The sequence below is a fragment of the Cavia porcellus genome, unplaced genomic scaffold (assembly GCF_034190915.1).
Source record: "Cavia porcellus strain 051 isolate PalLab524CR breed Dunkin Hartley unplaced genomic scaffold, mCavPor4.1 scaffold_9, whole genome shotgun sequence".
Lineage (NCBI taxonomy): Eukaryota > Metazoa > Chordata > Mammalia > Rodentia > Caviidae > Cavia > Cavia porcellus.
Genome location: NW_026947492.1, coordinates 6,754,382 through 6,765,459, shown reverse-complemented (window position 1 = coordinate 6,765,459; position 11,078 = coordinate 6,754,382). Strand labels below are relative to the sequence as shown.

General features: G+C 39.4%; 2 protein-coding genes across 4 annotated transcripts; one reads left to right on the top strand and one right to left on the bottom strand.

Moving 5' to 3' along the window:
• Nucleotides 1-2,386: 2,386 nt before the first annotated feature.
• On the bottom strand, nucleotides 2,387-9,931 carry Rbm7 (RNA binding motif protein 7). Of its 3 annotated transcripts, none has more exons than XM_063255793.1 (5): nucleotides 9,732-9,931; nucleotides 8,664-8,826; nucleotides 7,973-8,060; nucleotides 5,578-5,671; nucleotides 2,387-3,985 (listed from the first exon to the last, which is right to left on the bottom strand). In XM_063255793.1, exons 1-5 carry the CDS (start codon nucleotides 9,825-9,827, stop codon nucleotides 3,623-3,625), a joined length of 804 nt encoding a protein of 267 aa, XP_063111863.1. In that variant the 5' UTR covers nucleotides 9,828-9,931; the 3' UTR covers nucleotides 2,387-3,622. The 3 variants fall into 3 exon arrangements, with proteins under 3 accessions (XP_063111863.1, XP_003472727.3, XP_013011127.1); XM_003472679.4 differs by having other exon boundaries at nucleotides 5,578-5,668; XM_013155673.3 differs by lacking the exon at nucleotides 9,732-9,931 and adding an exon at nucleotides 9,455-9,543.
• Nucleotides 9,932-9,936: 5 nt separating this feature from the next.
• CUNH11orf71 (chromosome unknown C11orf71 homolog) lies at nucleotides 9,937-10,873 on the top strand. Its single transcript, XM_005008691.4, is given in 2 exon segments — nucleotides 9,937-10,437; nucleotides 10,440-10,873. Coding segments are annotated over 2 exon segments (381 nt in total). The 5' UTR covers nucleotides 9,937-10,133; the 3' UTR covers nucleotides 10,517-10,873.
• The last annotated feature ends 205 nt before the right edge of the window (nucleotides 10,874-11,078 follow it).

Here is an 11,078-nt window from a genome sequence, read left to right as displayed (position 1 = left end):
GGTAAAGTTGAGGAGAAAAAGATCAAATGGAACTCCATCAGGAGTCCCCCATAAAGCCATTCAAAGGCCAGGAGAACTGGCCTTCCACAAGCCGAAGACTTAACTTAGGCCTATATCTCTCACCATGCACTAAACTAAAATTGAAATAGATCAAAGACCTAAATATTTAATCAGAAACATTAATTTGCTGGAAGATAGACTAGGTAACTCTTGAATACATAGGTGTAAGCGAAGACTTTATAAACAAAATCCCATTTGCAAAGGAAATATTACGAAGAACCAACAAATGGGATCAAATCAAATTAAGAAGCTTCTTCATACTGCAAAGGAAACCCAACAGTGAAGAGACAATCTACTGAATGGGAAACGTTTTTGCCAGCCACTCTTCAGACAGAGGACTAATATGTAGAATATGTGAAGAACCCAAAAAATTAGACCACCCCAAATTTAAAGATTCAATCCCAAAAGAGGCATGTGAAATGAATATAAGCACGATAATGAAGTACTGACAGCCAAGAAACACATGCAAAAGTGCTCAACATTCCTGGTCATTTAAGATATGCAAATTAAAACAATATTTAGATTCCATCTCACACCGGAAAGAATGGCTAGCATCAAGAAATTCCCCAACAACAAATGCCAGCAAGGGTATGGGATAAAGGAACCCTTCTTTGGGTGGGAGTGTATATTAACACCACTCTGGAAAGCAGTATAGAGGTTCCTCAAAAAACTAAAACCAGAAGTTTCTTTTGACTCAGCTCTTCCTCTAGGTAGCTTTCCAAAAGTGATCACACTATACCATGCATACCTATGTTTATAGCAGCAAAATTTACATCTAAATTTTGGAAACAGCCCATAAGCCAATCAACAGATGAATGGATAAATGTGGTTTCTACATACAATGGACTACTCCTCTGCCATAAAGGATAAACTTGAGACATTTTTAGATAAATGCATGAACCTCAAAATCATCTTAAATAAATCAGACCCGCAAGTTTAAATTGTGTGTGTGTGAGAAACTCAAAGTATAATAAGGAATACAGTGTTGGGTATTAAGTAGAACTTTTTCAAGAGGGAAGTAGAGAAAGAAATGGGGGAGAATGAAAGGAAAGCAGACTCAAGAAAAAAAATCAATTCAGGCCAGGAAGAGTGCTAAGAAGCTAGCTCTCTCCTGTGGGCCAGCACCAACTATGGGCCGGGGAAAACCAAGAAGCCAAGCCCCGCCCACGAGCCAGCGGAAGTTATGGGCTGGAGAACCAAGGAGCCAACCCACTGCTGTGAGCCAGAAGCAGCTGTGCTGGCCAGGAAGACCGAGAAGCCAACCCCCTGGTGTGAGCCCTGAGGGGCCAGAGAACCAAGTCAAGCCCCTTCCGAGGGCCAGCCAGCATGTGGGCTGGGAGACAAGAGCAGAACCCCCCCACCCCCACCAAGCAACCAGCTATTTAGGTAGCTACTGGAGTAAAAAAAACCTTGATGCTTGTATTGTTTGACTGATTTTGCAGGTCTAAAGCCAGTAGTCTGACCATCTATTTAGAGGATAATACGCAATATAGCAGCTATGGGGGATTTCTTCGTTTTTGATATCCAGTATTATTGTTTTTTTCTCTTTAAAATTTAAAAATGAAGAAAGCGTTTGGAAACAGGGATGGAAAGAATAATTGGAGGGGCGGAAACTGAAACAATAGTAAAGATGTGTTATGTACATGTACAAATTCCTCATGATGTATGTGATCACTATGTACCGCAAATGCGTGCTAGTATTTACAAAGCCACTTAAAAAACATTGTTCTACATCAAGATCACCTATGAATCAATATGAAAGGATTTGAACCACAGATTAAACCACGGTAGTTTTGTTTTGTTGTTTTTTGGTACCAGGAATTAACTCTGGACCTCGCACTTGCCTGGCAGGTACGCATACCACTGAGCTACATCCCTGACCCCTGCAAGATAGTATTAATCTTTCACCTGAATTATGAGTAGTTATACTGTATCTAGATACAGAACTGATTTAGAAAGTTAATCTGACTATATAAGAAGCTTTCAGAGAATGAGAACTATAATTACAATGGCTCCAAACCATATTCCAGAGATCATAAACATCTACTTCTAAAAGTATCTAATTCAGTATCTACAAAAGATACACAGTATTTTAGGATGCTCAAAGTTAAGGCACCCGCAGTCTGTTTTTTTTTTTGCGAGGGGTTGTTTTTTCTGAAACAGGGTCTCACTATGTAGTTAAAGCTGGCCTCCAACTCAGTGATCCTCCTGCCTCAGCTTCCTGACCACATCCAGCCCAAACTGGCAATCTTAATACCAAACATCACTGAACAGAAACATTACTCATACTATACAGTGCTGCAGAAGAAAAAAAAAGACACATCTCTCTCCTTTTTGTTTTTAATATATTACAAAGTAACAGTACAAATGCTGATTAGTTATAAAAAGATTCAAATTTTTGATGAATGAATTTTATAAACAATTTTGCAATGAAAGAGAAATAGTATCTTGATTCATGAAACTTTTAAGATTTTAAAAGCAGAAAAATGTTAACATTAAATTCTTCCCAATGTTTGAACAAAATTCAACTTGTACAATCTCTGTAACAAAATGTGCCCTTGGTACACATGTCTTGGGCACTTGTAAAATGTTAAAATTTCTGAAGTTTGAGCGAGAGAGGCAGCACATAACGATTTCAGGAATCTTTTTCCAAAAAGAATGCTTTCAGTAAAATGTTTTACCATTTTATCTGAGTGTGCATTGATATTTTTGTTCTTCCTGAAAAAGGGAATTTACATTAATACTGTAATTTTCCATGTAAAAATATACACATACGATATTTCATGTACAGATAATTAATTTCCTGAGTGACCAGTCATACATCAAACATGATTTAATGAAACATTTCTAAAACTTCAGAATAGCATGTAAATTTATACTTATACAAATTTACAAAGAGCATGTCACAGAATTTATACTTAAATTCTCTAAGTTAACCAAAATGATTTATCCACCAACAACCAATTTTCCAAAACTGTTAATAAAACAAATCACTGAAAAATTATATTTTCTGATTTATTAACAAAACAGACAGCCATATGAGACCATCAGCTTAAACACTGTATTATATACAAAACTGGATTCACTTAACAAGAAATTTCTTGCGGTAGAAAAAATTAAATTATTTGCCTTATAATACAACCATCTATGATGTTTGATCAAAGTACACAGGAATGTTTAGATCTTAAAAATGTATTAGAGCAAAAGCCACATTGCTGTCATGGTGTTACAGCAATGTGTCTTTTATTATAAAATTTTTCTTCACTATTTTTTTTAATCATGCCTGGTACACAATCCACCCTTTTGAAGCTGTCTAAATGGTTAAGAACTGTGGAACTTTCTTTTGCATAAACCCTTTCCTCTTCATAAAACCCTGAGATGAAAGGTTAGTGAAATAAAACTGGAACCACAATTCTTCTCATTTCTGTATTAAACTGTAGATTTAAAAACAAAAAAAAAAAGGTAGCAACTTGAAAAGCTGCTCTGTAGTTTTTCTAAATATTTTCAGCCCAACTTGGTCAACGGCCTAAAGGGACCCTAAAAAGCACGTCCTCTTAATGTGCTAGTGCCGAGACGAGCGCCACTTCCCGTCCCGACTGCTGTCCCTCCTGCTGTCATACTCGTGGCTCCAGCCGTCATGATTCCTGTCCTCGTAGAGGAAGTCGTCTCTGCTTCCTCGGTAGTGGTGGTCGGGCCCGTGATCCGCGTAACGCTGCTCGCGGCTATAATGTCTATCTGCTAGGTAGGGATGAGAATTCTGTCTGATTTTCCGCTGTGATGGTGGTGTATCCTGGCGCCACGGGGAGCTTGAAGACTGGTTAAAAGTATGATTATGTGACTGAGCTGACGGTGAAAATCCTGATTGATCCACATGTGGGGAGCCAAATTTCCCTCCATACGGCATCTGTCTCAAAACACTGTTCATCTGAGGTGAAAAAGAAAAGGTGTTAGGTGTAAAGATTCCCAATTTCAAAGCTAATTATATATATACTTAGTCACAACTAACCCAACAGCCTAGGCCAGCGGTGGCAAACCTACAGCACACGTGCCACACTGGAAAGCTCTAGAAGATTCACCATCAGTGGCCTAGACGGATGGTGAGTTAAACGTAGCCAGTAAACAATCAATCACTCCGTTCATCTGCATGAACACTTAACTACTACTCCTTACCCTAAGGACACAATTTAGAATGGAAAAGGTCATACGAGATAATTACAACAGAAACCATTATAAAATGAACATATAAAGACTGAAAACTCAGTATCACTAGGGAAGGCTTCACAGAGGTGTCGCATGATCGGCATGTTAAAAGAACAGAGGAAGTATTTTAAGGAAATGACCTTAAAAGGGAGATATACCAAAAAAACTGCTAACAAAAATAAAAGGAAAACACAAAGTAGTGCTAAAGAACAGCAACTACTCTTGGCTGAGAGGCTACCTTAGAAGTAACAGTCAAATCCAAGGCTGGAGGGTTTACTAGCATCAAATGGTAGGAATCCTTCATTACTGAGGTACAAAAGTCCAACAACTTCCAAACTACAGAAAGTAACCGTGCAAGGAAAAAGACACAAAATCGGTTGGTAACACTACTTTGGACAGAAGCATGGTAACTTATTGGGCTCAAATTCTGCCTGTGTATAGGTAGTATTTTGCAGACCAGTACAGTATAAAAGCTTGGGGACCATAAGCCTAGATTGTGATTTGGGCAAAGTAAATTTAAAAAGGAAGAAATGAATATAAGAACTATGAAAGATTTTTTTTAAAAAGTGTGGTGAATGAGTGTAAACAAAATTGAAATAGTAAAAGATAGCTCTCTGCTAGGCTGAGGCAGGAGAAGTTCAAGTCTCAGACCACCCTGGGCAACTCACCAAGACCCTGCCTCGAAATAAAAAGAGGGCTGAGGATACAGCTCAGTACAAAAGTCCTGGGCTCAAGGCCAAGAATCACACGTAAAAATAAATAACTAATACAAACATGGTGAAGTTTCTAAGCCTCATCTTGTAGTAATGTCACAAAAATAATCAAAAGGTGAAGGCCCTGCGCTAGAACACAAGTACATTAAAATACTAGTGTTTGTAAGTTTATAATTCAAGACAGGTAAAAGCTTCATAAAATGAATGTGTAAGTACTTGTATATACACAGTAAATACTGCTGAAGAGAAACTCACATATAAAATGCAATTTTCTATTTATCTTGTCTTCTAAGTATATATGTCAGCCCAGTAAAAACAAAGTATTCAATCTACAAAGATCAGCCTAACACAACATTGACACTAACTCCAGCTACTCAGGGGACTGAGGCAGGATTTCAAGTTCAAGGCCTTTTAGACTTTATCTCAAAATAAGTTTTCAAAAAGGGCTAAGGAATATGTATGTCAGTATAGAGTGTTCCTGGGTTCAGTCTCCAGTATCCTCCACCCCAGAAATAAAATTTTCATCTGAGCAAAATTAAAGTAACATGAATATTTTAAGAATGACTTCATTTTAACATATCAAACAGGAAAAAAAAAAGCCTACCACTGCTTGTCTCTGGTAATTTTCTGGAGAAGAGAATGACCTCTGCATTATCTGTGATGATGGTGTCATGTTATCCACAGTCCTTTCATATCTGCTAAAAAGACAACATATCACTCATTCAACAGCTATTAAACTCAGGACATAGTTGTCAAACTTAAAAGTTACTTCGACAATATATCTGCTCTCCTAAAGTGAGGAGAGCACAAACAAAAGGATGATTTCACAAGATTATAAGTGACACGATGTAAAACTGAAAGATCCAGGGGAAGTGGGAAATAAAGTTCTGTTTTATGTTGGCTGATCAAGGACAGCCTTTCTAAAAAGGAGACATCTAGAGCAGAAGCTGATTAGTACACTTACCTGGAGACAAAACATTGCCAGCTGAGAGCAAGGCTAGTGCACAGGTGGGCAAATTACAGTGAGCCACACAGTTTTATAAGACACTTTTTACTACTGGAACACTGCACGCTCTTTTCTCAAGGGCTACCTTACTGCTACAGTGGCTGACTGGACAGCCTGCGAAGTCTCAAGTCTTAACCATGTGACACTTACAGAAAAACCCATCAATCTCTGAGCTAGAGCACAGGCCCAGTTTGACTACTTACGAAGGACAAGGGAAGCAGAATACAGAAGAGATAAAATTTAGATTTGAGAAATTTGCTAGACATACACTAACACATGAAAAAACAGGCTGTGGTAACAAATAACCCAGTTACTTGTCTTATCGTTTTGATTAAAGAGTCAGTGAGGGTGAGAAAAGCAGAGATTCTCTTCTACGTTTTTACCTTGGTTTTTCTTCAAACAGGGTATGTATATCTGTATACTAAGACTTTATTATTATTTCATCCCCTATTCAATTTATATTACAGATAGTGTGGATTTTTGATTAAAACTAGTTACTGTATATTTTTTCCCAAGAAATTCTAAGGGAGAGAAAGTGTTGTTTCTGCATAATCACTTGCTTCTGTAACACCGGCTTGCACGATCACGGCCGTCCACTTATCTCCAGTTCTCGCCATCTCCTTAGTCCAAATCACCAACCTCGTTCAGGTATTTTCTTTGCTACACCGCTACTAATACCAATACCTTGCTACCAACAGCTTCCCAAATGCTTTATTTTTACTCCTGTCCTTCTACGCCATTCTTTCATTGCAACCAAACAACTCTTTAGGATAAAATTTTCCCCAATCTTAACTACAGCCTATTCTGAAAGACAGCATCCAGTCTCCATCAAAATCACCTACGGCTCTGTACTTCCATTATGATCTAGCCACACTGACTTCTTTCATTTCCTCATCTATACCAGCTCCTAGTATCAAAATTTTATCAAAGCACTTTCTTCCATTCACTGCAGAACAAATTATAGTAATTAAACAGTTGCAAATATATACCCAACATATAGCTTCATCTAGACTTCAAAGCTGCACTTGATATGTCAGTACCAAGGCTAAACAGAGCACGTTGTCTACATCTGAACCCAGCACACTGAAAATAGTCATTAGACAAATCCAAGTCACAACACTGAAATCCCATTTTACTCCAGAATGGCTATCATCAAAAAATCAAACAACAAGCACAGGTAAGACTGGAGAATGGCACCGGGGAGATGGGAGTGTTCTACTTTGTTAGTGGGAATGTAAACTAGTACAATTGTACAATCACTATGGAGACTCCTCAAAAAACTAAAACTAGAAATTCCATTTGACCCAGCTATTCCTCTTCTAAGTATCTTCCCCAAAGTTAAAGACACCACAGTGCTACATGCATACCTAAATTTATAACACAACTCATAAAAGCTAAGTCTTGGAAGCACCTGTATGTTTACCAGCAGATGAACAGATAAAGAAAATGTATTTTTTTACACAGTGGAGTACTATTCAGTCATATGTAGGGTAAACTTCAGTCATTTGTAGGGAAAAGGATGTACCCTGAGACCATATTAAGTGAAATAAATAAATCAGACACACAAACTTAAATATCTCAAGGTTTCTCTTACATAAGAAACCCAAAAATATAAATAATCTAAAGAGAAAAACTCAGCCACGTATGGTGGCACACTCTGTAATCCCAGCACTAGGGAGGCTGAGGCAAGAGGATTGTTGCAAGTCTGACAACAACCTGGGCTACAAAGTGAGCCCAAGGCCAGCCTGAACTGCATAGTGAGACCCTGTCTCAAAAAAAAGGAAAAAAAAAAAAAAAAAAAAAAAGAGGAAAATAAAAGATAATACAAAATAGGAAGTCAGATCACCTGCCACTGGGAAGGGGAATTTGAGACAGAGGGAGAACATGGGGAAAGGAGGTCAAGGGGAAGCAAAAAAGAATTAAGATGTGCTCTATACAGGGAGTGTAATTAAAATGCACAGCAAATATGCACTAATAAACATTTAAAAGTTACCTGCTCGGAGATGTAGAGGTAGGGCTTGAATTTCCGACATGATGCTGGGCATATGCTAAGCCGACATCCTGTGAGGCATGACTACTGCCTAAAGTGAAACAAGAATTCAAACAGAAAATTAATTGGAAAGCACGTCTCCCCACCCCAAATCACTCCAAAAAGAGAATTACAGTTTAAAAGAAAAAATGTCAAGGTATTACAAGACTTTACAGTTTTAAACGTATGTAACAGACATGCAAAACAAAACACTCCAAACAAGAAACTATTTATTGTATAAATATGCAGAATGGCCATATTGTAATCCTCATACTAAATTATTAAACAGATGATATGGAAAGCTTCATCCTCCCATGATCAAATATGGAAATTTGTGAAAGTTACTTCCAAAGCAGTCAGGACAAGCACCTTAAGAAAATTACACAAGCTCCTTTAAGAGCATAAATCCAAACCCAAATGCCTCTAACAAAGCTTGTGTTATTTTCAGTAAGCCACAATGAAATTTTGAGCAATTTTAAAATTTTAATTCTCTAAATCCATGTGTCAATGTAATCAATTTCAGGAATCAAGATCTCTATCCACAAAGGCTAAGAAAGTATTTTACCACCTCAAAAGGTTACTTAAAATTGAATAATAAATTTAAAAACAAAAAACATAGTAGTAAACAGACTTCACCCTTTATCATGGAAGTTACCTGATCGAAACTGAATTTTGATGGGCCTTCCAAAAAGTTTGATTCCATTAAGTAGATTCATTGCATAAGGAACAGATACTTCATGTTTAAAATTCACAAATGCAAATTGCTTTGGTTTCCCATCCTTATCTTTTGGAATTTTCACCTTTATTACTGGCCCAGCCTGCAAAAGTGTTGAGAATTTAAATAAGGCAATTTCAGAGAAATACTCAAATTTTACAAATAAAACACAAAGTTGAAAAACAGACGCATAATCAGAAATTCAAAAGAAAATCGTTTTTGTTTTAGTTAGAACGAAATTCTTAGTTACCACTGAAAATGACATTAACTTACTTGTAGAAAGGGGCCCATATGGAGCTGTCAACACACTCATTCAATTTACATTTCACACCACGGAACGTTTTTAAAAAGGTGACCCATCAGCTATCATATTCCCTCTCCATGGGAAAAATTCAACAGTGATTTTCTCAGATTAAAAACTCCTTTTGTAATGGTTAATCATACATAATCACCTAAGGGGGGTAATTGGGCTGGGAGCAAAGGTATGCTTAGAATTTTTCACGTATTTTAATACAAAACATTACTGTGCTGCTTTTCTAAGTCGTATGTATAGGATTTCAAAACATTTTAATAATCCTGCAATTTTGTAACTAACTTAGGCGCTAACAGACACAGAGTGAAATACTGTATCGTCGAAGTCTGATCGCCCAAAGACAAACCATCTTAAAAGGACGAGAGAAAGAGGAAAGCACAAAAACCCTACTCAACGAAGACCTCGCGTGTATTATTACGTCTCTTAGGACTCCGAATCCGGACCACGAGATTGCTTGACTGCGGAGTCCTCCACTACCTTCCGTCGTCACTCTGGGACGGAACCAACTACGATTCTCCTAATACAGCGACACCCGGCGAGCGCCCCGCTCCCTACCGCCCTCGGGGCGTCCAGTGCGCACACGCAGCCGACCCAGGCTTCCGACCTCCTAGCTCCGGCCTGGACAGCGGGGTCGGCCACAGGGCAGGGCCCAGGAAACCAGGAAAACCGGAAGTCAAGACCCAACCACCACTCACCTGGTGGAAAAGCTCGAAAAGCAGCTCCTCTGTCACTTTCGTTTCAAGGTTGCCCACAAAGAGGGTGCGGTCCGCCTCCGCAGCGGCCGCCCCCATCTCAACGTCGCCCCCTCCCCGCCCAGGCAGAAGGGTCGCAGCCGACACAGCGACTGCGCAAACTCGAAAACCCCACGTCCTTGCGTTTAGACGTCCTGACGTAAACGTCCGTCGCGCCGGCACGGGTCGGTATGGGCGCGCGCGCGCGCAGTGCGCCTGCGTACAGACTGAAGGCGGCTTCCCAGTGGCCTCGCGTTAGTTATGGCGTCCGGAGTGGGCACAGTCGGGTTGGACTGATCTTTGGACCCGCGAAGAACCTTCCCTGACCCACGGACGTAACCTAGAAACTGTTAGCAGTGTTTGAAGATGGCCCTGAACTGTATGACGCAGTCCGCCGGCGATCACGGGAGCAGGATGGTCCACCGCTGTTCCCAAGGCGACCTCGGCCAGTGCGCCTTAGCGTTGGCGATGGTCTCTGGAGACAGCCCCCTGGTTGGCAGACCTGAGCCACTTTATCCCGGACCTCGGCAGGCGGAGCGACTGAGCGTTGGCTCAGAAGGCCGTGGAATGCCTCGTGGCCAGAACCCGGCCCACCCTGTAAAGGGAAGAAAACTGAAGGTTGGGAGTCGAATGGACCCAACCAGATTCTCACCTTACCTGATCCCCAGAGTCGACTCAGTCTGTTAGGAAATATGTTGCAGTAGCGTTTGGTTGCATTTGAAAGGGTCTCAACCCGAATTTCAGCTTAAGAAGAATGCTTCCACTTGCTTAGCTTGTGAACAAGGCCGCTCTAACAGTCATTTCTTGGTGTAACGGCAGTTTTATTTCTTTAAAAAGATGTATTTTCATTTTATTATAAAAAATGTATGTATGCCTTTGTAATACTGCCTGACTCAAAGGAAACTACTTTTAATCAAATGTAGCTGGAGTAAGAGGAGATAGAAGTTTTCTTTTTAGCTGGGCAGTAATCCTATAATTCGTCCTTTGATTCCCATTAGTTGAAACTTATAATTCGAGTTTCTTTCCATAGCTGCCTTCCTCTTTACCTCAGACTCTTCCTTTAACTTGTGTTGGTTTAAAAAAAAGAAATGTACCTTTTTATTAAACTGACTTAGCCTTCCATCTTTCCCCCAGCGCTTAAACTGTCCCAGCCCCTCCACGTTTTATATATCCTAGAGAATACTTATAATTTTTTGTCATAGCCATTACAAAAAAATCCTCCACCATCAAAAAACCTAAACCTTAATACTCTTTTATTCTCTTTGCCAAATGGTATTGAAAGAGTTTTAAGTACCAATTCTTTGTATAAGC